The following is a 27,942-nucleotide window of genomic DNA, read 5'->3' as shown; positions in this document are numbered from 1 at the left end:
CACACACACGTTTGTGTTGCTATCTTTGTGGAGACTTTCCATTGACTTCCATTCATTTCTACAGCCTAAACCTTACCTTTACCCTTTTCCTAACCATCACATACCTAACCCTAACCAAAACTCAATTCATACCTTAGTCCTAACTCTGACCCCTGACCCAAAAACAGGGTTTCCCCTCGTGGGGACCAGGCTCCGGTCCCCACAACGTAGTATATGTCAGGAAAATCGTCCCCACAAGGTATTACAAACAAACGCGCACGCACGCACACACAGCGGAGAATGTGGATGTGACGAACAAAACCGACAGAAGAGCTGGTCATTTTCGCTGCTCTTGCGGTCTATCGCTTCGCAGTCAGTAAGGAGATTTCTTACTGACCATCCGCCTCCAATTAATATACCACTCAGTGATTTTGATTGAGTCGCGGCTCCCAACTTAATATTCCGAAGTCGGTGGGGCCCAAATGGGGATCATAACCGCAATCGAGGGAAATGAGGTTGCAATGTACAATCTGATTTATTACTTGGTTTTTGGTACATATATTGGAAACAGGTTGAGACAAAACAGTAACAAAAAGGGGGGATTGATTGTTTTGACTTTTTCAACTGAGCAATAGAAAAAAAGTAAAAGAAGTGTGTTACAATTAGAATAAAGTACGATCTCAATGCATCTTATGGATCTGAAATGAAATGAAATGAAATGAAATGAAATGAAATGAAATGAAATGAAATTTTATTCGAACATGATACAAATATCTGTTCACTCTACTATAAATACTAGATTTAATCCCTATTCAAATAAAGAATAGTAAAACACTACATAATATCTTAGCATTATTTTTGAGTAGCACTTAGTATCAATTACATGGATTAATTTCCATATTAGTCTATTATAAATCTTTGGTTATATTCCTTTTTTTTTCTTAAATTCAAACAACTTGAACAAGTAAAAAAAAAAAAAAAAAACAGACAAAGGGTTTCTATTTCTGGACTGACAATGTTTTGAATGTTGTTGGACTGAGGTGAGCATAAACCTTGAGAGAGAACCATCTTTATCCCCCAGAGCTTTTCAGACACAACTGTCTGTTTCCCCCCAGACGCAGAGCCCCAAACTAAAACATCCACCTGAGATGTCATTAGGACGCTCGACTAGTCCCCTGCTAATAAGTCCGCCATTAATAGCAGCGCATAACATGTCTGCAACCCTTTCTTTGTCTTAATTTAGATACCATGACAACCAAATTACTCAATAAAACTAAAAGTGGTTTGCTTTCACAGGTGGCACAATGAATTATTATTAGAAGTGACACTGATGATTCTGTAGCCTTGTTGCTTTTACTGAAGAATTTCAAGGTAATTGGATGAATTGAATCCATCAACTACAAATCTTCCACAAGTGGCAGGCAAATTGCAGCTGATTAACCTCTTAAAACCGAAAAAGATGCCCATTTTCTGTGCCTGAAAATTGACTTCTACTTGTATTTTCTGCTCAAATTATTTTAAATCATGTTTAAATCAATTTTGTAAAGGCAAGAGGTGACTTGTTTAAATCTTGGTTGGAACCTTTGTTTTGTTTTTGAAATCGTATCTTTTGAGGCGCTTTTTTTGTCCTCATAATTGTTATCACTATTGTAGGGCAACTTAATAAAGATTATTATTATTACTTTTGTTGTTACACGTGATACCAATGTGTAGTTTGATCACAGGGGGAAACACCACATTTTTTGACAACAGATTAACAAATTTTTGTTTGGCTCAAGTGTCCAACAGATTAGATAAAAATTGATCACATTATTTTTTGAGCTATTAGCAATAAAAATAATAATTGGAGTAACGCATTTCTTATTATTACCATTAATCTTGTATTTTTATGTGTAATATTACTTATGGTATCAACATATCACGCATTAATATAATAGGAAACCATATTTGTTGATAAGAAAATATTTATTATTGGAAACAAAACAACTACAGCTTTTATGTGTATACAAAAAATACATGTATTTGCTTATTATTATCAATTATTCTAATTACTGTAATATTTGCAAAACTCTTTGCAGCAGTGCACCTAAATATCAAGCAGGAAGTGTATTTATTAACAAAAACGTATATTAGTCGGTTATATGTTCCTTACAGAGAATAGATGAGGATCTATGATGTTTTTGGCTAATTCGGAAACCTTCTTTGACATATAAAGAAATGCATTCAACTAAATATTTACTGAATTAAGATTTACAGACAAAGTATCCCGACTAGCTTTAACATGCAAAGCTAACTCAGAAAACTAACTGCACTTTGCTTGAAAATTGGCCTGCTAGCAGCAACAAGGCTAACTATTAAATCTGCCTTTTGGTACGAACATAGCAAGCTAAAGTAGTTTAAATAGTCCAGCTAAGAGCTAGCCTGAACTAGCCTGCTCCCTGCAGCCACATGTAAAGTGCTGAGGACGAGAAGCATGGTCTGCTGTTGTTTACTTCGAGCCCAGATCGACCTTACCTTTCTTCAGCTCGTTGAACCACACTGTGACAATAGTCTTCGAGTGTTTTCTGTGGTGGATGAGCCACAGCGACAGCGTTTGCACACTTTGCTGAGAGTTGCTAAGCTCGGATAGTTTTTTCTCCAATGCCGCCTCGGAGAAAGCAGACATCTCGACGAGATAAACAGGAGTGAGCCGAGACCACTGCAGGAGGCAGCTTCAGGGTCCACTGAAAACGGTCTTCTGCTGCAAGTTAGGAGGCCAGTTTGTGAATTGTTGCCATGTACACAAAAGCTTATGCGCTGCGGTGACTATCTGAGCAGATGTTCATGCTAGCCAGTCACCGCCGTCCTCTTGATGGAGCTCTCTGGGGTTACTGTCCCTGCTGGGGGGCGGGGAGCCTCTGCAGACACGCTTCCGGGTTGTTTAAATGTTGCGTTCAAGTCTAGAGGAAATTACAGTTTTTCATGAATCTTTCGTTGTCTGCCTAAAATAATGGCCTAAGTCATTTTTTCTCAAAGTGATTTTAGCAAAATAAAAAATAAATTAAAAAAAATCACACATTTTTTTATTTTCAAAAAACGCTACTTTTGGCAAAAAAAAAAAAGAGGCTTAGGCCGTTTTTTTTTTTTCGGAAAGTGACGTTATACAAATGCAGCTTCAGTTCTTATGGCAATTCACATTGGTTTGGTTTCTAAAAGCGATCAAATTAAATGATACTATTTGCAAAATATGAAAAGTTGGTGATAACACACCTACAGTGTTGTGAAAGAAAAAAAATACTGTTCCTCTTACAGAAAAATGGTTCAGATAAACATAATAAATACTATCAGATAGCCAAGAAAGACATGAAAATATAAAAATATTGCCTTATAGAATCAGTTCAGATTTTAATTGCTAATCGTTCATGAAGTGCATATTTAGCAACGTGATAAAAATATAAAATAAGATATTAAACTGCAGTGGCTAAAAAATTAAAGAGTTGGATTACAAACTGTAATTAATGATGTTCCAGTTATTTATCAAGGTAAATGAAAAAAAGAGATTATAGAAACTTGCTTTGACAGGGCAGATGATATTCTCATAGAAGATTGGCAGCTTTTAATAGAGAAAGTTTTGCTTGAAATCATTCTTCTTTGTTGCTTGCCATCATCGCTACTTTACATCCAAAGAGCTTCATAGACAAGAAGATTAAAACTAATTATTTGACACAATTTTGAAGGATAGAGCTTGTTGAAGATTTTAAGTTGTAGTATATTTTTGGGAAATATCTGGCTCCATCTTCTTCGATCCCAGGTTCTCCCAGTGGGCTGCGTGTAGCCACACAGAAAACAATGAGTGCAGACGTCACAGAATTACAGTTTAATCCAATAGAAGACAATTTATGCAAATTACAACAGAAACTGCAGAACAACAGAGACATACATTCATTTACCTGAGACAAATGGAAAGAAAGAAAGAAAGAAAGAAAGAAAGAAAGAAAGAAAGAAAGAAAGAAAGAAAGAAAGAAAGAAAGAAAGAATGTCTTTGGAGAGTTGCAAGAGCAAATCTGATTTGTTACTCCTGTGTAGGAAGTTTTATAGTAAAGGCGTATTCTTGTCTTTAATTTATTCAAATAAGGCGTACCTTTGCTCATCCAACCAGGAGCTATCTCTGACCTTTTAAAACTCCCTGCTAGTCACGATCTAAGACCATTTGTTTCCATTGTTTAAACAAAGTGAGAGCAGAGACTCTCCTGAACTCCTGCTGTTTTATGGCTTTTCACAAATGAGTGTGAAAAGCTGGAACTTCTCCTAATTGCTTCCCACACAGACAGATGGCAGTTCAAAAGATCTTAGCAAACCAACTGCTTTAACTACAGATAACATTAAGGTCAATAGGGCAGAATAAGTTACTCATTTCAAAACTATAATTAGGCGATTTAAATCAAGACATGTTAAGCTTCAAAACTAGCGGACTTTAAATTTATTTTCTTAACAAGCTCCAGTTTCCCAGAGAAAGCCCAAAAGAGTCAAGTGTAAGTGCTAGGACTACCATCTATAGGATCAGGTTGCCATTTGTGTAAAGCTTTGTAAAGAAGCAGGAAGGTGTGTGTTTCTGCATGGATAATGAGGTGGAGATGTTTGGATGCTTGCGTTGTATCAAAATGGGACGCAAAACAGCAACTTCTCTCAGAGAAGCAGGATTGGATTGTAGAGTACTGGGGAAAACTATTTCTCCAATGCTGAGGTCCCCAAACCTGATCCCCAGAACCCACTTAATAGTGACTTTATATCACAGAGAATGTGTTAAAAAAAATATTCAAATGTGTTTTATTAGAAAAACTTAACACTAATGTTTCAATGTAAGGTTCGGTTTCTAAAGAGACATGAACACATTTAAGAAGACACTGCAATTTATTCAAAACAGAGATGTAACATTTTATATTCCATGGTATTTCATTAATTCATACCACACTACATAAGGTTAACACATTTTCCAATAGTTCAATTAGCACTTTCATTACAAAGGTTTAGGAAAGTCATAAATTTGAGTGAATCACAACAAATCCAATCTAAAAACTGTAGATCCGTTTCTCTGCAGAAGTGGAAAAACAAACCGCTTCTCAGTTTTAATTCATCTAGTTATTTTTTGCTTTATGGATCTGAAACTCTAGGATTTCAGTACTTTTAAAGGATGTTTTTCTGACAGTGTGAAAAATTATCTGTATGTAAAGTTTGATTAAGAATAACTCCACTGATGCATATTGAAAATATACGGTGGTGGAAACTCAAATGCAAAAACTGGGATCATGACATCTTTGGTAGAACCAAATCCAGAGACGACTGTGCAAAGATGGATGCCTCATAATGTGAAAAACATAATGGACAACCGTGAGTATGCTCTTCTCCAGAATGTGTCATTCAGAGGCTTATTGAGATGCAGCATTGTAACACAGACCATGACAATTGGTCTTTCATTTTCCTTTAAATTGAAGTGAATGACAACAGCATCGACAGAATAAATTCAATCTGACAGCCCTAAAAAAAAAAAAATGCAACAAATCTCTGCATGTTGTTGCAGGGTTAGATTTTCAAAGCAAAGCTGCACATGATAAATGCAGTTGTGCTTTAATGGTAAAAAAAAGAAAAAAAAGAAAAGAAAAAGAAAACACAATGGCTCAGGCAATGCGATGCATTAATCTAGAAGAACAACCCCTAGCCTTAAGGGACTTTAATACGTCTGAACCAATATAAACAGCAGCATTTTAAAAGAAAAAAAAAAAAAAACAATGTATCAGTTTGGCAAAATAAAAATAGAGCTGAAAAATAAAAATTTCATGTTGGTTTGCACTTGGTCTTACATTTCATTTAAGATTTTGCTCAAGTTCTGGTGTTTGTTTACACCTAGTCACATCCAGTGGCATCTTTCATAATATGATTCCTTCAGTTCTTCAATATTCATTTCCTATTCAGGAATCATTTTGGAAAAAAAAACAAACAAAAAAAAAAAACATAAATACAACAGCCAAATTATTTCATTTTACATTTGGAGACCCCAACATGTATTAATAGTAGGGTATATTTTTAAGCTCGTCTAAGTTTTTACACTTGGCCATGCGAGTCGTGAAGTTTGTTTTTATTCAGTTTGGAATGCCAGCGCTGAAATAAACACCAGGACTCGGAGTGTAGCACGCAGATTGTCCTGGCTGAAGGAATGCATCAGCCTGAGTCCATCCCCAACCAGCAACATCTGTGATTGGATACATGAAGTTTGGGTTGGTGCGGGGCAAAGGCCCCTGGCTGGTTCCGGTTGAAGCATCATGATAGGCCTGAAACATCAGCCTCTGCTGTATTGGACTGACTTCAAACGCTGAGGACGGAGTCGTGTAGCGCTGTGGAGCTGTTTGGTGATAGTCGGTAGTGAATTTCGTGTAAGCCTGGGCTTGTCTCTGTTCAGTCTCGTGAACCTGTCCTCTAGGATCCAATACAAAGCTGCCCCTGTACACAGGAATATCTCCTGGGTGAGTTTCCACGTTTATCCTGGCATCCTTGAAATAAGGAACTTGTTGTTCCCACACCCTGCCTGTGTGAAAACCTGCATCGCTCCATGACGGCTGCTGGTTTTGATGCTGCTGACCATAACTCGAGATGATCTCACTGCTTCCTCTGTCTAGCCTCGATGGTTCCAATTCTGCTCCGGCTGATGCAGAACCGTACCAAATATTGGTACCACAGCTCCCCTCTCTGTAGTAGGAGTCAAAAGGTGAAATCTCCTCATAGTGGGCTCCAGCAGCAAAATGTCCCCCATTCTGGGCCTGTAAATCTTCATATGTCCAGCCTTTACTTGAGCATTCCTGAGATCCCCTTAACTTATTTAGTCCAGGCAGGCTGTCGCCAACATAACCATCGTCGCCCTGAAATACTGTGACTGTGATGTGCTTTTCTGACAAGTAATCACCAGAGTCTGCAACTTCTTGGTAGAGCTGTTGCTCTAGTTGAGATGTTTGAAGCTCCAGCTGTATATCAATAAGGTCTACAGCAGACCTGGTGTCTAAAACCTCAGGGGGTGATGTAGCTGGTTCCGATTTGGATAAAGGTGATGCAGATGACTCTAAAAGATGATCCGTGTCAAAGGATCTTCTCTCCAGCAGAAGTTCACCTTTACCTATAGGCAGGCTCACGTTAAACATGGTATTAGTCTTTTTGCTTTTTTTCTTCATCGGTTTCATTCTTTTTGCTCGTTTTGGCATCGCTACAAAGCTTTTTTCTGGCGCATGTCGAGCTGTAACCTTGTTCAGACCTGAAACAGGCAAGGCAAATTATGCAAGAGGGAACAGATTTTTTTTCTTCTTCAAAATATCAGAGGAAAGACCCACCTATGGCAGCTTTTCTTTTTTGTTGAAGGTTGGAACGTTCCCCTCCTCTTGAAAGCATCTTTAAACCTTGAAAATGAAAAAAAAAAACACCAAGGATATACGGGAAAAACATGCCCATAAAAGGATTTTTAAAAAGAAAAAGAGAGAGTTAGCAAAATGAGAGAAAACTACAAAAAGCCTAAAAAAGAAATTGTAAAAGAAATTGTAATTCAAAATTCACTCAAAACTTTACAAACTGCATAATGATGGATTCACTTAATTTGTTCCCAGATGGCTAAGTGCCTTGTAAAAATATTCACACCCCTTGGACGTTTTCCACATTTTGTCACATCAACAAACACGTAGCGCATAATTGTGAAGTGGAAGAAAAAAAGCAATGAGGTTCCCCCCCCTCCCCCATTTCGCACACAAATTAAAAACACCCTGGTATACATTCGTATTCAGCCCCTCTGAGTCCACTTACTTAATTATTGAGGAACGTCTTTAAAAGCTCAAATCTTCTGTGCAATAGTTCGAGCTTAGCAAGATTGGATGAAGAACGTCTGAGAACATTAATTTATCCAAAGTCTCACAACAAGATTTAGTGTGTGGCCTTTGACAAGGTCCTTCTGGCATGCGTGGTGTGGCGACAAAAAAACCTTTGGCTTATTCACTGGGCAAACAGAAGCTGATAACAGAAGTTTTCTGAGAAGTTGTTATTGTCTTTTTGAACTGATGAACCATTGTCCAAGGTCACTCAGCTGCTGCGCTGGAGATGGGAAAAAGACTGTCTTCTTTGTTAAGCGGGTGGGAAGTCCCGTGCTTACGGTGGGCATTAAAAAGCGGTGAATCTATTTGTTCCTTTACTTTTGGATTTGCCGGGAGTCTCGACGATCATTTTCTTTTCTTTGACCCTTTAAAAAAATTATAACAGTGCATTCTGTTATTCTTGACTTGCTGTTAATTGGAATTGTGTCTCGCATCAAAATAAGATTCATTAATAAATCTCCTTAACAGTTTATAGCAATCTGCAACTTCTTAAGAGTTACTTTGAACAATAGAGTTGTCCTATCAACAGGTTTTTCCACCTAAGCTGAGAATCTTGGCATCTCCTCCACAGCTACCAGACCCGTCTGCTGCGCTCCTCGGTCTTTATGAAGCCGTTTGTTCTCCAACAAACCTCTGAGGAATTCAGAGAACAGATGAATTTAAACTGAACTTAAATCAGAGTATAATAAATGGGCGACTTTTGAACTCAGATGATTTCACTGAATTCGTTTGGTTTTCTTAATGTTGCTTCCATTTCCGTTTTGAGCTACTTTTTGTTAAATTCATAAAATCCAGAGGAATTACAAGGAAGTCTGCGGCGTTACTTTTAAGTTAAAGAGGTATGAATATTTTTTGAAAGGCACTGCCTATAACTGCATATGATAGTCTAGTAAAGAGCTTTGACTTGTGTAAAAAAAAAATAAATAAATAAACTAAAAGCTACAAAAGCAGAGCAAAGGCTTCACAAACTTAAAGAAAATGGAAATGTTTGTATAAAAACATCACTGTAATCAAAAATGCCTCCTGGCCCTGCATGCTAATCTATGGAGAAGGTCAGGGTCACCCTGGACGTAAAAAAAATAAATAAATAAAATATGCTGCATGGCAGCCATTTTGTAAACCTGCAAGCGCACAAGGTTATGACAAAGCACATTTTCTCATCCTAGACTCAGAAAGATGACAAAAAGACAGACCGATACTTACAAGTCAGACTTTGAGATCAGAGATGGAGCTAAAGAGATGGAAGGTTTATGGCCCAGCAAAGAAATGAAAGTCATCTCTACTTACACCAGTGGTAACTTTTGCCAGTGAGTTGACTACAGATGGACTCGGGTACATTTACTATCTGGGAACATGAGATATTGGTTGAGTGCAATCACAACTTCAGTGCATTACATGAGGCCATTTTCTTTCCTTTTTCTTTTCTTTTTTTAACACAACAATATCAAATTTGTACAAGTGGATATATAGAATACCCTTCAACCAGTGAAGAATAATCACTTTAACTTGTCATAAAAAAAAAAGAAAAGAAAAATCAGTATTGATAATCTATGAGTGGCACAAATATGTGAGCCTTTTCTTCCAGAATTTGGAGAAACCACCGTCAACCGTATCATTCTTTAAAGACTTTTTCCCTGGTAAAAATGAGTTTTTGCAACAACATTGGTGTTCAGCATTCACCTGACAATTGTCTCACGAAGGAAAACTAGAATATGAGACGTGCTCAGAACATTGTATTGATCTTCTATGGTATACCTCATTATACGTTAATCAGATACTTTAAAAAGTCTAATAATAGTAAGTCGTTTCATCATTTCTTTTCAAAGCCTAATTGTAGATTGGTGGAACCTCAATTTTAAAGACGTGCATTTTTCTTTAAAAAATGTCAAAAAACAAAATCTTTAAAACTCTTCTGAAACTAGAATGTCATCTTAAAGATTTATTTCTTATGTGCTTAAGCTTCACAAATCTTGCCATTCACAGATATTTTATATACAAACAAACAGACTTAAACATCGGTATTTCTTTTTATCTCACTTGTTTTGTTGGCCTTATCCACTTTGACAACTACTGTTAAAATCTACTATCTTAGTACAAGTTCGTTTCTTAAAGGTTTTAAACATAGAGCAAAACAAACAAACAAAAACAAAAAAACAACAGAATAACCTGCACTTTGAGGAAGCAAAAATACCTTCATCTCTCCTCTGCCCTCCTCTTCCTCCACTTTGGCAGCCAGTGACTGAAGCTGGAAGTCGTCTTCACCAAATTCCCCCAAAGCTTGTATTTGGTCAGGATAAATTTCCATCTGCACAATCAAACATTTATTTTACCTCCCGGAACAATACATACACATGCAATCATACTTATGTGAGGAATGTTAAGAGTCTGAAGCAAACCTACCAGGTAGTTAACTAAATGGGAGGAGCTGGAGAGGTGATCAATCAGGTCATTTTTGGTGGATCTTATGCGACAGCAGTGGCATAAAAAACAACATGAGCAGCCGTCTTCACTTCTGAACTCGACCACACGGACGAGACCTGAGACAAACGTGGGTTGGAGTTGTTTTTAACTAACGGGCTTAACATTTTAGGTTGGGAAAACAACTCGGTTTGCAAATGTACACATGGAAATGCGCTCACTTCACTTATACAAAAACTCTTAAGAGGAGAAGATTTGCTTCCATTAAAGCTGATTTTAGTTTTTTGGGGGAGATCAGGAGATGAATAGTAATTGGAGAAGTTTGAATATATTGATCACGGGCACAAATGTCAATCATTTTGGACTTTTACAGATGCTTTTGAGCCGTTTGTATTGGGTTCACCGGTTTGAATTTCCAAAGGATTTTCTTCCATCCTTTAATGTTCAAATGTATCCCTGCGCCCCCATTAAGATCAGACTAAATGTCTCATAGCAAGTTGCTCCTCGACCACATACTTTTCAGAAAACTCTTTATGACACAGACCTGAATTTTAAATACAGTTTACAAACTTTTTCTAAAATTAACCACAGAGTTATTTGGAGAGACCATTCAGGAAGCTTACTGTAAGGCTTTCCAAACTTGTTTTTCTTTGTGTTTAGGATCATGGTCCTGTTGCAACAACCAGCCAATTGAAATCAAACTGTCTGCCTCAGATGAAAAGGAAGCTGGCCAGGATTTTTAGGAGCAACTCAGGAACCACCATGAAAGGAAAACGATGTAGAAACAGTGTCCCCGTGAACCGTGGCATCGTCATGCTGAGGGTCTGTTTTGCTTGCAGTGACACTGAAGATGGAACATTGTCACATTTGTCCACCTCAACTCAAAGCATCAACATGACATTTGAACATTTAGCTGGTTTTGGACTGAGTGGAGATGCTCAAGAAAAGTGACTTCGGTAAACTCCAATGATAGAATTTAAATATTCATGTGGAATTAAACTACGGCCTTCATGATGGCAATAAAAAGCCTGCAGTGTATATGTAAATTAAGCCTTTTATTGTCATTTCAACCATCGGTGAGAAAGACAATTATGGATTCAGACATTTATACCTAATTCGAGTTCTTAAAATACAAAAAGAACAAAGAAATCATTAAAAGACCAAAAATAATTTGATGTAAGCCCATGGCATGTGAACATAAACATCTGGCTGGTTGTGTACATTTCCATGAACAAGAACTTCTTCTCAGCATATGTCAGTGGTTATACTCATGTATAACTAATCACATGCTAAAACTGAAATCATGCTGCTATTTACACAAGGTTAGCTTTGTAATTGCTGCTTTGTTGCGACAGTTAATCTGTGCTTACCAATGACAGGCTTGGCTCCAGGGAAATCCTCCAGAAACCCGTCGCCGCTCTCCGATATCGCAGAGGCCTCAGCCGACATCTGGACCTTCTCCAGCCGTGGGGCTGATATGTTTTGTAAGGGTGTCTTCAGCTCAGTTTGCTGTGAGACTTGAACTAATTTCATGTCTCCCCTGTCGGATGTCTCTGGATGTTCCCACTGGTTGCGTGCAGGCAAAACGACCCTCTGAGACGCCACCGGATAATGCAACGGTTTTGTTTCGGAAAAGCTCTCCAACTCAGCCTGCTCTTGTTTTAAAGTCTTCATCAGAGTCACTGCTGTGGTGTTGAAGAGAGAAGGATGCCTCGTTGACAATACGTACATGTCAAAGTTTCCCCCAGAAGACTTGCTAAGCCTGGTGCTTGGGGCCCTTGGGCAAGTCATCCAGGGGTCCGCATTGTTTTTGGGTTAAAAAATGTTTAGAGTCGACAGGAAATTTGAAAATATCACTTGATAGTTGCATGTTATTGGAAGACTGGAAGATTAATACCTAAACACCAACTATAAAGTCTTTTAAAAAGCAATCATTAAAAAACAAAATAGATAAACAATGCTTAGCCTGGTGGAGGCACAAGTGAAGCCTGGTGGCCCGCCAGGCTTATAATACACTGGGGGAAACCCTGTATGTACAAGAATAACATAAGAGTGTAAGTTCATAAAAAAACTAACCGTGATTTTCACTCTGTGTCGCCATCATCTGGTAAAGCTCATCTTGAACTTCAAATAACTTTATATAAAAGACAAGAAGATATGAAGACATCAAAACACATGTAGCTGAAAACAAACAGAGCAAAACAGCATACCTGAACATTTCCTGGTCCTTCTTTCTTCTCCAACACTTTAGCCAACTCCATTAAAGGCCAAGCCATCTTAGACAGGTCAGGGCTGCCCGGCCACTTAGACACTAAGTGGGGGTGGCAGGCTTTCTGATGAGCAGAACATCACATAAGTAACAACAACAACAGATCACAAATACGCAACATGACTTTTCTTCAGCAGAACTTACAATGTAATTGAATCTGTGGTGACTCCCCATGATGTGGTTCCGCACATCAGCTTTGGTGAGTCTGCATGCACACACCTCACACAGGTACAACGTCTCTCTGGCCCGTGAAGTCACATTCACACACTCTATAATGGTGCCCAGGCCTAAATATGCACAAGACAGCAGAATTATGGAATGAAAAACGAGAAAAGGCCACACTTCAACAAACTTTGACTTGTTTCTACAGACCTATGATGGGTTGTAGTCTGGCTTTGTTGTTCAGATACGTCTCCAGAGAGTTCAGCAGCTCGCTTTTGCCTGAAAGCATGAATATAACATACTTTTCCAAAAACACTTTACACTGAAACTCGTGTATAGAATATAAACATTTGCATCCTTAAGGATTGCTTCTGTTTGTGCCTTTTTCCATGTTTCAAATCATCAAACTCATTTTAATAACAAAATTAATTGAAAATTATTTCATTTTAAGGGGTTAAAAAGCTATACAAACCAACCTGACCTTATGTGGAAATAATAAACCATAATAATAAGAAAAGTCCTTCCTGTCCATACGCTATATCTGCTGAGTTGCTATTTGTAACTTTGTTTTCCCCACTAAATAAATTAAATTACCAGTTGAAAACTTAGTTTTATATTTACTCTGATCATATCTGATATTAAAATTGTGTCAAAAAAACAAAAACAAAAACAATAAATGTGTTTTACAGAACTGTAAATGGTGCAGCATGTCTGTTTGAACCCCACCTGGATCCATCCTGAAGGTCCAACAAAACACCACCTGTGTAGGGAAGATTAGAGTGAATTAGTAATTATATTTTTAAAGCTTGGCACACAAGAATCAACAAAAAAAGTTTGCCATGTATAGCACAACCTTACTATATACGCATTATTTACCATCTGAAACAGATGGATGTGAAGATATAAAGATAACGTGGCATTAATATGCTGTGGAGATGCTTTTTGGTTATAGTCGATTGAAAAAAGAATGGAACAACAAGCAGATCAATCTAAAACAAAAAAAACTTGGGAGTTTGCAAAGGACATGAGAAGAAACTATAAAATACTGACTTTGAAGGGATGACTAAAGAACACCACATGTGGTTGTAAAGAACTTAATTGCTATAAAAAAAGATGTGCCAACATTAAAAAAAAGTTTACATTGAAATAAAGTATAAAAGTAGAATAAAATAAAAATAAATAAAAACGGACATAAAAAAGTTAACTTTTGCATCTCTTCTAACATGGGATACATAACTTAATTCCTAATAGTTTAGCTGAAATATAATTCAGACAGAAATTTGCTTAAATAAGTTTTTTTTTTAAAAAACAATTAAAAAAAAAATTTTGTTTTAACTATTTCGATGTCTGGGTAAGCCAGGGTTCAGGTATCTGTTGTTTCAAATGTAACCACGAGGTGGCGCAGCAGTTTCAAACTTTAGCAACTGAAAACTCAACGAAAATGATCAATTATTTTTTATTTGCTTCCAGGAATAACATTCTGAAGCAATTTTAAATCTAACAAACATACAGATTCTGGTTTAACAAAGTTTTTGGCCTCTCGTCATGAAATGCCGACACTGTGCGGCGGAATGTGGACCAACAACTCTCATAGAAACTACTTTTGTGGATGAGGAAACATCCAGTGGTCTTGGTATTTCCTGTAGTCGAGCCCTACTGAAATAATAAATATTCTCTAATATCATCCAGCGTAAATTGTAGCATTTCTCCCCATCCATAAATAGCTCAATTTTACCGATTCTCCTCCGGATATCCGTCACTGTGAATACGCCAAGTATCGCATAAAACAGCGATTTAAACTCACATTCAACAACAGTACAAAAAAATAAATATATTCCCCGAAGTAAGTGAAGGCGTGAGCAGTTTCCAAAAAAAGCGACGGTAACTACGGTCAACAGCCATTTTCAGTGTAGAAAACCCTAACCGTCCAGGTGTCTGCAACAGCGGCATGTGACCCTGGGCTAACCCGGCTTAGTCCTCCAAACATGTTTAGCTCCCAGAAAGCCGCTGGAGAAACCTACCTATTCTCACCTGGACCAGGAGCAGTCGTTGGTAACACAACTTGAAGTTGTCGTGTAGGAACCTTGGAAAACGGGAAGTAAAGATAACAATGACGCACTGAAAGTTTAGCAACCAATATCTTTCGTGTAGCGCCAAGTTGTTCTGAGGAACGCCCCCATCAGGCTAGCCCTCGTGTGTTGGTGTGTGTGTTTCAGTGTTTCTAGCCTTGTAAGGCTAATTTTTTCCCAACAAATACTACGCTGTGAGGACATACTGCTCCTTAAGGGCCCCAAAATCCGGGTCCCATTAGAAACAGTTCTGTTTTTGGGTGATGAGTGCGGCTTAGGATTTATTGAGTTCAGGTTAGCCATGAACTAATGGTTTAGGGTAAAGGTCACATTGTCAGAGTTGGTTAGTAACTACTTAGATTGACTCTATTGAATTTACTTGAGTAACATTACAAGAATACTTTATTTTTATTACACTGTACTTTTTACTTTTACTTGAGTAATTTCTTATTAAGTATTGCTGATCTTACTTGAGTAAACATTTTTTTTTCTCTAACCACTGTGAGTAATTTCTATATAAAGAACAAAAATGGTTAAACCAAAAATTCGCCAGACACAGACACACACCTGCAGTTTTTGGGCAAAGTTTCATGTTATTTATTGAAATAAACTAATTTGGAAACATCTTTTTACTTAGTCATTTTCATCTTTAAAATACCAGAAAAAAAATTCCACTTCATTTTATATTTTTGCTCCATCTGACTGCATCATTTTTAAATATTAAATGATCAAAAATTTGATCAGTTACCAAATACTTCAGTAGACTTTTTACAAAATAGTTTTTTTTTTTGCTTTTACTTGAGTAAAAAATATATGGAAGTAGTGCTAATCTTGCAATCTTTAGGTACCACCTCTGCATATTATTTTTACAATAAAAATTTAAGTCTTTGCAAGAATTTCTCATAAGAGACAGATGATTACTCTGAAAGCTGGTATGAACACAGTAGGTCAGAAATCAAACACCACTGTTTTCAGGTTAAAAGTTAAAAAAAGAGAGAGATAAATGTATTATTTTCCATTTGCACAACTTAATTTTAGCCTAGCTTATAAACCGTCTTCTCAAACATTTTGTAGTTGTAACAATAAAATGAGAACGCTTGAGAAATATGGATAATTTACAAAGCATTAATCTACACAAATATCAAACATTTGTTTAGACGAGACAACCACTTTATTCACACAAATTTCTGTGCCAAGGTTTGAACTGGACAATGTTTATAGTCTTTGACCTTACAGATCCCATAACTCAAATGTTCGCCTCGTGCAAGTAAAACTCCTTGAAACAAACATTTGTAGGTCATCCATCTCTGATTTTGCCTTGAACGGCACCTGTAATAATTTTCCAAAGAATGCGTTTATCTCATAACACCGAGTTATCGCAAGACCCTGATTGGTGTGAGGGAGAGCAACGTTCACGGCCAGTCACAACTTAGCCATGAAATGAAACATGGCCAAGTTGTTTATGCTAGCCTCCCTTTTCTCCTGTTGCCATGGTTACGTGTTGAATTCTTTCCTCAGGGACTAAGGAGAGGTTTTCACTTTTAAGTTTATTTTATGGTTAAATAAAGACATTTAAGATAATAAACTGGTCTGTCAAAGAAAATAGTGGGACAACTTGAGACGTTTATTTAAAAAAGCTGACCGTTTCTTAAACTTCAGGGTCATGACAAAAAAAAATAAAAATAAAAAAAAAGAAAAGCTGGTAATGTTCATTTAAATCAGTTTCTTATCTTACCTTGTGCAAACTCGACTTTACACTGAGGGAATCCAGTCAAAAGCAGAGGAAAGTTTAGGAATCACATTTGGGACTGAAATTAATCTGGCAGTGTGTTTTTTTTGTATTTAAACTTTAAGCATCCAACCCAATAATCACACAAAACGAGACTTGATAGCAAAATCAGAGTTTACCAGGATCAGAGAGGATTCGGTTTAGTTTTCATAGGAGCAACCTACATTCTCAACAAAACTTTATTCACACTTGTGAGAACTTTTAATTTGAAACAGGTTTTCCAACAACAGATTTCTTTACAAGAATTGAAGAAATAAATTACCAATTACAAATATCCTTCTATGCATGCCAGGTATACAAGTACAACTAAGTATATGTATTCACCTTTTTATAAGTGTAGTTTTTTAATTGTGTAGTCACATCTTGCAAGACACTATAGACGGCTCATTTAAAGGATGAACATCTTTAGGCCAACAAAAAATAGCAAAGTTGTATTACCATGTTATAACAATGGAACAATAAAAACTTTAAAACTAAGATAATGCTAATGGGGTCCAACTAGCACATCTAGTAGACAATCATTAGCAAATCTGTACTCCAACTCACAGTCCAAAGGCATTTGAACAATTTGTGTGAATTAGACTACATTTGGCATTTTTTTAAACATTTTTACTAAAAACTAAACTTGCATTCAGAAACAGTTCCATATCTAAAATCCATGCAATGTAGAATTTGATTAAAAACAAACCAATCAAGTCCCTTTTATATTTTAACATGGAAAACATAACGGCTTGCAAAAAAATCACATCACAAGAATAACATATGTAAAATTGTTTTAACAATTGTAGGACCAAAATGCAAGCAGGCAGAAAGAAAAAAACAAAAAACAAACAAAAAAAAAAAAAAAAAAACTATGAATACAAGTCCAGAGAAGATTCATGGATCACATTCTCACCCCTGCCATCCATGGGTAGTACGGCGTGTTGAAAGACCCCGTTCCTGGAGGTAATTGGGGTGTCAAATGATATCTGAAAGGAGTAAGACTGAAGGGGTTCACCATCTGCTGTGGGTAGATCAGGCTTGAATAGATGAACGGTAGATGTGAGCCTTCAGTGCTAAATGAAGCAGCCACATGTTTTTGACCAGCCCGATAGGAAGGATAACCTGAATCGCCCATTTGGCCGTGTGGATCACAGCCTCCTGAACCCGCCACCGTGAAAGTGGGTCTTAGTGGTGGATCAATGTGGAAGCCGATTTGATTGTTTATGTTAATGTCAGTGTTAGCCTGTTCAGTGTAGCTGGACTGAAACGTGCTTTATGGGGTCTGGCTGGTCAGCTCCAGTAGTGTTAAGTAATGGACCAATCGCATTCCCGTCAGGTTCTGGGTCACATTTTGGCTTCAGTGTTTGCCCCGAGTTAGGGTTGGTAGTGGCACAACCAAATGGAAGTCTACTTTCATTTTTACAGAATTGCTGATCCTGTAGTTTAAAGAGGTCAGCAGTAGGAGCTAGAGTAGTGACAGGCTTGTCTTCAGTCACATCATCTGCAACGATCCGCTGTAGGCTTTCAGAGGACGAGACGATTTTAGGAGCAGAGTCGAGACCTACGGTGACAAGTTCCTTCTTGCACTCCAAATCAGATGTCACCATCTTAGTCCCGTCTAACAAGTTGGTAGGTGGATTCTTCCTCACTGGAGCTTGAATCAGGCAACACTTTGAGTCCCAGTCGTACGACACACTTCCAGAGTTATCAATTTTTGCATCCCACCTAGTTTGAGGAATTGCAGGAGAACTGGTTGGACAGGAGTTAATGGTTTTAATATTATCCTTAGTCAACTTGGAGGTGATCCGTTTCAAATGAGAAGTTAGTTTTGAAAACAAATCCTGATCCACAGTGGATTGAAGATGCTTAGGTCCAGAGTCTTCATCTTTGATACCAAGCAGAGAAGGGCCTGCAGGAAGGTTGACTGGAGGAGACGTTGAATTTGGAGAAGCAGGCTCACACTTGATCTTCTGCATGATGAGCATACGTTTAGCTGGCAGGGGGTCTGTCGATGAGCTGGCTGGTCTTTTTTTAGTTGGGCCACTGACTGATACGTTCAGTTTTGTTCCGAAAGCTGTGCAAGATGTTTCTTCTGGAACTAGTTTCTGATCAGAGCTCTGAGGCAAAGCAAGAGCTGATGACACTGGCTTTTGAAAAGGATTGGGTTTGGCATCTTCTACGCTTCGATTAGGGACACCAGAGCTAACCAAATCAGTGTTTGATGAAGAGCAGCTCATATCCACAGGACTGAAGTCCGTTTTTGTTATTACATCTGATGTTCCAACATTGGACAATTCTTCCAAAACTGTGCTTTTTGTAATTTCTTCATCTGAAATAAAAACAAGAAAAAAAAGGTTGTTTTTTTTAAAGACAGGAAAGTGTAGGGGGTGTTAGAAAATATTAGGGTTTGGGGCATTTTAGTCAATCTATGTAGTCTGACAGCATTGAACCAGTCAGTATGCTCCAGTGACAGTTAGGGGGCGCTACAGGCCTTCATGAGAAGGAGAGAGAATCAGTAATACCTTAGCAAGTGCAGGCACCAGAAAACCCAGAAGTACTTGAACTGCAGACAAACTAGGAAAAGCGGTTGCTCATATTTAGTACAGATTAAAAAGCATCTCCTCCCTGCCCGTCAAATCATATTCAACTATCCCCTTCACCAATCAATGCCAAAACATTCTACCAACTGTTTGTCTGCTACTAGAGATGAGAACCAAAACAAAAAAAAAATGCTCTCTCAAAACCTAACAGTGTGACTTTCCAGGCTGCCATGGTGTCTTTTATCCTTTTCAATCCAGATGAAATACATGGTTTGAATCCTGGATTGGGGTCTTTCTGCTGGAAATTCACATGTTCTTTGTGAATGAGTTGGTTCCAGTTCCTCCCACAGTCCAAAAATATGACCGTTAGGCTAAATGGACTCTCCAAACTGTAGTTATGTGTATGTATGGATGTTTTTCCTGTGACGAACTGGCGACCTGTGTAGGGTGTACCCTGCCTCTCACTCAATGACCGCTGGACATGAGCACCAGCCCCAACAAAAAAAATAAATAAAAACACGAAGCTAAAGACATGTCAAAATGAAGCTAGACAGAGCCATACTATGTTCTCGTTACTAAACATTAAAAAAAAAGTCTTGGAGATTAAATTTACTGAATGTTTTGCAGATTTTTATAAAAATCTGGTAGACCTTTTTTGTTTAAAATCTATAAATTACACATCTCATCTACAGAAATCTGACGGCTTTGCACATTAAAATAGTGCGTTTAGTTTATTTAGCAGGTAAAAATAAAAAAAGATAGTGCAAAGGATGGATGGAACTGCTGAGACTAACCTTTCAAACTTTGTCGAATCAGGAATCTTAGCCAAACTCAATCACAAAGCCAGAACAAACTTGCTGGACTGATGTTATAAAGCTTCAATTTGAGGTAGGTAAAAAAAAGTTGTATTGCAATCAGAAGTTTGCATGTTCAATTTCACTTTCTTCCCCTTACATGTCTTAAAGAAGAAGACAGTATTAACATTCAAACTGTTTGGTACAACAGACTCAAAAGCAGCCTTGAAGGTCACGCATGGTTATTGCTTTGAGAAACAATATTTTTTTTTAAGGTAGTCATCTTTGAAAGTTGAAAGAAGTCCCCCTTCACTTGCTTTTACAGAAGTCAGATTCCAGAAGTTCACACATACAATTTGAAATGATGAAGAGATGAAATGACCAGGCTAGCAACAAGTGGTTGCCTGAAGAGAATAAAAATTAAAACTAGAGACTTACTCCACTGGCATGCAGCACTGAGGGGCAGATGGATAGTTGCTTTCTCTTCATTAAGGATGCTCTGCACAATTTTTAAAGCTTAAAAAAAATGTATAAATAAAAGAAAAATTATACAAACTGTGGTAAACAACCTGTTTGTAAACTTAAAGATGTTACCTTCACTGAAGTGAGTCATCCTGACAAACTGATGCAATTTTTGTTGAAGTATTATGCACTGAGAGAAAAAAGGGAAATTATTAAACCAGAAGTGAGCTCATATAACTTTAATTATCTTGTTTGATCTAATTATTAGTGGATAATTACCTTTGCATCAATTTTTTGGAAACTGTCACGCTCTGCCAGCCTCCAGATAACTTCTTGCAAAATGTTGATTTTCAAGGCTTGAGGCAAGTCTTCCTCCTGCCAGAATATCTTCAGAAACTCAGGGTGCTTTTTCCACTGAAACAAAGTGGGGAAAGAAGGTATTTAGCACCAATAAGTAAGCTTGTTCCACTCAGAGTGGAAAGATTAAAAGGTTCCCCAAATTTTAACCCAACACTCACCATGTATTCGAGTTGGTGATCGCGACTGGTCACATGTTGACAGACGTCACGGTTTGAGACGGTTTCCTCACAGCTTTCACACAGATAGAAAGTGTCCAGACAAATTCCTCTGCACTCCCACAGAAACTCCATACCTGATAAGGGGAAACTATTCAGATAGGCTGCAAGTTTCTCTAAAGTGGCAGGAAAATGCTGACAGATGAGAGAGGGGTACTCACCAATGACTTGTTTAGTGTCCACTTGTCTTGCGTGCAAGAAAAGGACTAAATTACTGCAGCCTGAAGCTTTTCTCCCTGCGACAGCCATCCATTACTATAAGTCAACTCGTAAATGACAAAAAGTTCAACTTGAAAGCTGAACACTAACCAAAGCAAGTTATGGGTGGTGGTAATTCATCATGTCCTCTAGGTGGTCTGTCATGCATTGGAGCTTCTCTCACTTTGTGGCCCAGTCCAGTCCTTTTTATTTGCACCGACTCTGCTCGTTTCTTGGGGCTGCACATCTCAACTTTTGGTCGACAGTTACCAGCTTTTGGTGCATCTTGTGCGGGCGACAGACTCTTTGAAAGTTTTCTTTCTGGTGGGAAAATAGAGTCCACTTTCTCCACTTTCACTCCTGCCAAATTTGAGTGAAGAATTTGTGCAAATGAATGATTTGGTATGTAAGGAATGGAACCAACATGCTGATGGCTAGACACAGATATCAGTAAAATAAATAAATTACTTACTGGAACTACTTATGAGACTTTGAGGCTGAGCATCAATAGTTGGCATAAATGGATCCTGTTTAGCAGTTTCTGAAATAAAAAGAATATATGCTGAAAGAAGTTGTAAAATCATTTTCTTGGAGAAACCTGACAAATAAATGAAGTCAAACCAGCAGCATCTTTAGTTTCGCTGCTTGGAACATGATTTTGATCCATTTTGATGCAACTTGCAGATGTCTGGAGATGGTCCTGAGTCAGAGTACCGGCTTTACAATCTTCACCTTGGATAAAATATTGAAAGATCAATCCGAATTAAGTCGGAGAAAACTAAAATAAACAGTAATAAACAAATCTGAAGAAGGAATTCTGTCTTCAATAGTGCAAAAAGTCAAACCCTTAAAATGTTTGTTTACAAGTTACCATCATTTGAGCTTGAAACTTCACATGGGCTTTGAGCTTCCTGTCGGTACGTTTGCACAGGTTCAGCTACAGAGGATGAGTTTCGGGGGTCTTGTCGCTCAATTGTTTTTAGTTCCTCAATAGCTGAGAATCAAAAGACAAGCCAGAAAGGCAGTTCTAAATATGCACACAACATTTTAATGAATTATTTCCCAGTTATTTATCAGTAGTATACTTTTAGATATATATATATATATATATATATAATTTTATTTGATATCAAAACAACAAAAACACTTTTAGATTTTAAAATGACAAATTCATGCTATGACACATTATCAAACTGTTAATTCAGCCGTCTTAAATGAACCAAGTTTAAATTCTTCATCATTAAGTACATTTTGGGTATCAAGGCAAATTTTAATTAACTGATTACATCAATTATTCCAAACCAAACATAAACTTTACTACAGACAGGCCAACTGGTAAAGGATTACTCCAGACTATAGCAGAAAATGTCAGGGTGCCAGCTTTGCCAGGCCGTTACAGTCGAAACAAAAAACTACTTTAGGTTTAAAAAAAAAAAGAGCACCGACTATGTGGCTTTCTGAAATTGAAATATTTTAAATATTTAAGATTTTACTACCTTCTTTTTCTGAAAGAGCAGCAAGCTTTAGGTAGAACGCCTTCTTCACTTCTATCCTCTAGGAAATAAAGAAAGGAATGACAAGAAAATGCATTTAAAATAGATTCTCTAAACAAGGTGTGCAAGTTAACAGACTGCATGAAGTCCTACAATTTTAAACACCCAACTGGTTGGATGTGTTGGTGCTAGAAACTGTACTTGCTGCATTGCCAAATCTAGCCTGTATTAACCACCTATAATAATAATAAGCAAATTTTGTACAATTTGTTTTAAGAGAAACCCCACAAAGGTAAAACTACATGGAGAAATGCAAAGGTGTTCATGCTTCCAACCACATCACATTTTTTGGAATCAACTCACCGAATAATAGCAGGTTACACAACATTAATAAAAAAAAAAAACATTTTGACAAGTATGCAGGCTCTTGGGAATAGTCTACTTGCATGGCTTCCTGCTCCTGGAATGACTTGTGGTCTCCAACCTGCACTCTGACAAATTTAGTTTCTCTGACGTGCGTCCAACCATTTACAAATGCTTCTAATCATTTGTAAATGGTTACACATCTTAGAAATAAAAACAGGAGAGGCAACATCAAAACTGTAGGACTTCAACAAGATCAGAAACAATGGTAACTGTGCAAGAGCTTGTCACCTGTGGCTTCTGTGATCCTATGCTTTTCTCAATCTCAGCTAAATGGGCCACAATGTCTCTGAATTTGTCCCCAATCTCTGATAAATTTGCAGTCCATCCTGGATACTTCATTTTCTAGAGAGAAAAAATAAAAGCACAGTAAAAACACAGCATAGTACCAGGGAAATCATATTAGTTGAAATGCTAGGGCTTAGCTTGCATGTGAGGAAGAATGGAGGGGTAAAATGTTATAGGCAAAGATTCAAAGGTTAGGTTAACCAACTTCACTTCTATTACAGGCGTGCCCAAATTCAGTCCCATCCTGCAACTTTCAGATGAATCAAATTAATGAATTCCCTCTGCAGCAGTCATTCACCTGGTAACGAGCAGTTCATTTGACTCAGGTGCATTATAGAAGCCAAAAGTTGCAAGATTGTAGCACTCCAGGACTGGACTTGTGCACCCTTGTTCTAATGGATTAAAATGATCAATATTTTTTGAGTTTCAGGACTGTCGGAGCAGAAATAAGATATATTGTGATGTAAATTATGAAAACTCAAAACACCTGGAATTCTACCATTTTTCTTAGAATTTTACTTTGACAAGATTTAAAAAAAAAAACCTACAAAAATCACCTAAAGGAGGCTCCTGACATTATGACAAAATGTTAGGAGTAGACCATTACTGAGCCCAAGAGTGTCATTAGAAAGGAAGACAGCCAAAAGAGTCATAGAAAATGAGTCCATAAAATGGACTGAGCTGTGCCAACAGCTGGCCCTCCTCCAGGTCAGTTTGGGTTTCACATCCTTGTTTTTCCTCTATAGTTGGTCAGTTTTCCAGATCAAACAAGTTTGTACTAGAAGGTGTTGGGGTGAAAAGTGGCGAACGTATAAAATAAAAATCCTCACACAGGACTTTAATGTCACTACTCCAATCATGTCAAGAAGAAGGAGATTTATTCAGCACATCTGCTTACACATTACAAGTTCAACAATTACAGAAAATCTCCCCCTTTTTCAATGGTTACAGGAGTCTATCGGATTTTATATCAATGGGCATCTATCCGTATGTTTTAACCAATAAGGTCCTTTTCTTCAGATTACATAAATTTCTTGGCCCGTTTCATACTGGAGTTCAAACATTTCCAGGAAACGTCCACAGCTGGGATATTTCAAGCCTCATCTACGCGACTTAAACAGCACTTTTGCTATTGTTATTGTCCATATCTCTCCAAATCTGAATTCCTTCCCGACTCCAGGGCAGAGTGATTTGCCGTCACACTATTATTTTTCCCAGGTCATCCTGACCTGGAACTTTTCAACGACTGGAAATTCAAACATAATTATTCCCTTTCCTCGGTATTCACAGTGAATATCTTACAACTGAGCGTCCACAGTAACACTAAATAACTTAGTAAAATGACCAAATGACAAATCAATCATGACGAGGATAGAAATAAAGTGTGAGGAAACATTTGGCCTACACTCAGTTGTTGGGAGTAATGTTTCAGTCACTCAGCATTTGACTGAATCACTCTTAAGACTTAAATTAACTTGTATAGGAACGATTAGGCTAAGATAGGAGCTCCGAGAATCTTTGAGATGAGCCCAGGGTTTTCTGCAGCCTGCTTCAACCTGCACAATGGCTACAAGTCTGGATATAAAAACATTCTCCTAGACAGAAAGAAAGTTGATCATTGGAAAGGTTAACCTTTTATCTCTGAAAGACCAACTCGGGCACTTACCACATAGTTACAGCAGTGTGTGAAGCTGGTGGAGTGAGTGGATGTTCTCAGCCTGACTGAACACAGCTGACAATAGACTTGCTGTTTTTCTTGACATGACACAATGATCAGCTGACTTAAGCCTAACACAAGAGAAGATGCATGTTAATCAAAAGAGGCCTCACACATAAGCTTAATCAAAAAGGTTAATACTCGCCGATTTTAGGAAGGCTTCTGCTTTGCGTCGCTCCGCTTACAGGTAGGTTGGAGGGCTCTTTCAGGAGCTTCTCGTTTTCAGATATGGTGCTCAGTTGGGTAGAAAGTGGTACATTTCTCTGGTGGGGACGCACTTCGGTGTTTACGCCAACCAACTTCTCATCAGGCCCAGTCTTGGCAGAACTAGCTGTACTTGTAGGTTTAACTGGTTGTTCAGGGATTCTAGCAGAGGCTAAGCACGTCATCTTGGTCTTAGGCAATGCTTTGACGGCACTGGATTTCACCTTACTGCATCCAGAACCATCTGCAGTTGTAGAACTAGTTCTGATACTGAGACACACTTTTTGCAACACTTTGGATCCTGCTGCACAACTTGACGAAGACTCTTCAGAAACAGTTCCACTGCTTTTCAAGACTCTGGACTTTGCTGCAGGTTTTGCAACAGCTGGGTTATGATTAGCAGTCCTGGGAATAGAGGAGGTTTTCGTCAGTGAGGTGAAAGTGCTCCATGTAAATGAGACTGCCAACCAAAATGTGGAAACTACTTACTTTTTTAGGATAGAAACCTGGTTCTGTTTAGAGTTGGTCTGTGATACTGTCAAAGGCACCCTTCTGTCTTCATTTAACAAAAACGAGATTTGAGTATTTTTATGTTTTGTCATCTTGGACAAGTGTTTGATCCTCTGGATTAGTTTCAACCTGTTTTAAGGGAAAATAATTGCATTGAGGCATGCAGTGTTTAAATTTAAATACAACAGGTTCCATGTTAATTTAGTCCTTCAATTTGCAACCCCACATTTCTATTGTATCCTTTTGGAAGGCAAACAATTTCTTAGAAAAGGCTCTAAACAAAGGGGGCCAAACTACGATGCAAAGTACTGCTGACAGTAGAATGGAAAAAAAGGGTGATGTGACAGTGTTCCTCCAGTAAGTATGGCAGGATAGTCTGCATAAAAGTCTGAAGGTGCGAGAGTAAAACTGCACTAAAGTAGGCACTGATGTGAACAGAAAAAGACTCAAAAGATGTGGGATGAATAGAAATAAAAGTATACCTGAACAAAAAATAAATAAAATTTAAAAAATGACGTATACACTGAAGGGGTTATAACTAAACTAAATCCACAATAATGCACTTTATATTCTAAGCATGCCTAAATAACCAAACAGCTGAAATGTCCTTCAGTGAAACAAAGAATATGACAAGTGAAAAGATGCAAATCTACCCTGGTGATTAGGCAAACAGACCGTTTTGAAGAGACAGGACAGAAAGAGTGTTAAAAAAGTTCAGAATATTCAGATTGACTGCAATTTTAGAGAAAAAAATAAATAAATAAATTTAAAAAAAAAATCACAGCAAACAGGGAATCTACCTTTACCAGTGGAAAGTCAGATTAGCCCATTAGGTTTCGGTAGACTCTGGAATCAGAGCAAATACTAAGGCAAATTCGTCTAAAAACCAAGATATGAAAAAATATAATCCTCCAGCTAAAGTCCCAGAGGGTTAGAGCCCCAGTTAAACGACATTTAACTGAAGTCCTAAAAGGGTGCGGGTTTTAATGTTTTTATTTTTTTTTATCTTTTACAAAATGTCTCTCTTTCACACTGTTTATTCAATGTCACATGCTGTTTTAATTATGTAAAGCACTTTGAAATGCCTTGCTGCTAAAATGTGCTATACAAATAAAATTTGATAATATATAAGGGTCAGGAAAGCTTTCATGAAGGATCATGACAGGTGTTCAATCTATGAACAGTATTATGAAAGAGACTGGGTTAAAAAAAGAAGCAGTATTCAGGAGAATAAAAAACTTGGACTGTTCCACCACTATCACTCAAATATCGGTACAGCTTGACAAAAGCCTCAGTTACATCAAAAACACGATTGGTGGGACATTGTCAAACAGGAAGCTGAAGCTAACCGGCTTGTGGTAAATTAACCAAATTATTGGTTAAAGCCAGAGTAACTTTACTCTGGCTAAAGAGTAAAGTATATATATATATATATATATATATATATATATATATATATATATATACACATACATACACATACATTTAAAATTTTTTATTTTTAAACAAAATCTTACTCTTCTTGCATTGCCCTCATCTAATGCTAAACATAAAAAATAAAATAAAATCCTCACCTTCTCGCCACAAAGTATGCAGTCAGCTCGGCCCCACAATTCAAGTCTGGAATTACACACAACAAAATCGATAAATATAAAAATAACCGAAGAATTTTTATTTTTTTTAATTCTCAGTCAATCTATGAAAAACTAACGGTTGCATGAGTTTAAAAAAAATGCCGGAAACTAGCATAGCCAGGTGTAAAATGAAATCCCGATAACACGGAAATTCAAGGACAGACAGAAAAAAAAGTGAGTACGGAACTGCAATAAATAGACATGATGACAGGTGAAACTAATTATGATTTAATCAAGCATTCTTGTAGCTGCAGGACAAGTCAGATTACAGCGAGGATTGCTAATAAAAAAGACAGCAAATCAAAAACCAAACTATGGCTGCCGGGGTTGTGTTGTTCTATTATCACTCGTTAAAAGCTAAAGCAGCAGTATGTAACTTACCTTGTCTCTACCGACAATAGCAGGGGGTAGGAATGAGTTTAACATTGGGGCGGGGACATATTTGAAGCTTGTGAAAAACAGTGACTGTCAAGAAGACCACTTTTTGAGTCATCTAACGCGAATCAGATTGAATATAGATTGAATATACTTATCCGAGTCGCTGTGTTGCTATTTA

The 27,942-nt window shown here is 37.5% G+C and overlaps 3 protein-coding genes across 14 annotated transcripts in view; all 3 read right to left on the bottom strand.

The window, feature by feature from the left end:
• The window catches only part of LOC103135074 (regulation of nuclear pre-mRNA domain-containing protein 1A), a 6,773-nt gene extending 3,893 nt beyond the window's left edge, over nt 1–2,880 (bottom strand). Inside the window, exon 1 of the mRNA XM_007547658.2 lies at nt 2,487–2,880. Within this exon, the coding sequence (XP_007547720.1) occupies nt 2,487–2,644 (158 nt within the window). The 5' untranslated portion in view covers nt 2,645–2,880. The remainder of the gene's footprint in view (nt 1–2,486) is intronic.
• A 1,970-nt stretch (nt 2,881–4,850) lies between these two features.
• LOC103135073 (uncharacterized) lies at nt 4,851–16,598 on the bottom strand. 7 transcript variants are annotated; one of them, XM_016669274.1, is made up of 12 exons: nt 16,513–16,598; nt 13,435–13,468; nt 12,919–12,987; nt 12,691–12,833; nt 12,488–12,610; nt 12,354–12,411; nt 11,648–11,962; nt 10,260–10,396; nt 10,051–10,164; nt 9,147–9,204; nt 7,332–7,397; nt 4,851–7,255 (listed from the first exon to the last, which is right to left on the bottom strand). In XM_016669274.1, the coding sequence occupies exons 2-12, from the start codon at nt 13,442–13,444 to the stop codon at nt 6,096–6,098; spliced, it is 2,253 nt and encodes a 750-aa protein (XP_016524760.1). In that variant the 5' UTR covers nt 13,445–13,468; nt 16,513–16,598; the 3' UTR covers nt 4,851–6,095. The 7 variants fall into 7 exon arrangements, with proteins under 7 accessions (XP_016524760.1, XP_007547718.1, XP_016524762.1 ...); XM_007547656.2 differs by lacking the exon at nt 16,513–16,598 and adding an exon at nt 14,730–14,912; XM_016669276.1 differs by lacking the exon at nt 16,513–16,598 and adding an exon at nt 14,730–14,912 and having other exon boundaries at nt 12,919–12,992; nt 13,440–13,468.
• Nucleotides 16,599–16,709: 111 nt separating this feature from the next.
• On the bottom strand, nt 16,710–27,576 carry LOC103135072 (uncharacterized). Of its 6 annotated transcripts, XM_007547653.2 has the most exons (17): nt 27,327–27,575; nt 26,553–26,598; nt 25,732–25,881; nt 25,184–25,647; nt 24,988–25,109; nt 23,265–23,378; nt 22,614–22,671; nt 21,989–22,111; nt 21,739–21,849; nt 21,590–21,658; nt 21,229–21,477; nt 21,081–21,155; nt 20,863–20,996; nt 20,624–20,758; nt 20,477–20,534; nt 20,321–20,398; nt 16,710–18,877 (listed from the first exon to the last, which is right to left on the bottom strand). In XM_007547653.2, the coding sequence occupies exons 3-17, from the start codon at nt 25,842–25,844 to the stop codon at nt 17,796–17,798; spliced, it is 2,985 nt and encodes a 994-aa protein (XP_007547715.1). In that variant the 5' UTR covers nt 25,845–25,881; nt 26,553–26,598; nt 27,327–27,575; the 3' UTR covers nt 16,710–17,795. The 6 variants fall into 6 exon arrangements, with proteins under 6 accessions (XP_007547715.1, XP_007547714.1, XP_007547716.1 ...); XM_007547652.2 differs by lacking the exon at nt 26,553–26,598; XM_007547654.2 differs by lacking the exon at nt 26,553–26,598 and having other exon boundaries at nt 21,754–21,849.
• Nucleotides 27,577–27,942: the final 366 nt, after the last annotated feature.

The sequence above is a fragment of the Poecilia formosa genome, unplaced genomic scaffold (genome assembly GCF_000485575.1).
Source record: "Poecilia formosa unplaced genomic scaffold, Poecilia_formosa-5.1.2 Scaffold21, whole genome shotgun sequence".
Classification (NCBI taxonomy): Eukaryota; Metazoa; Chordata; class Actinopteri; order Cyprinodontiformes; family Poeciliidae; genus Poecilia; species Poecilia formosa.
The sequence above is the reverse complement of the archived record's forward strand: the minus strand, read 5'-3'. Positions and strand labels throughout refer to the sequence as shown.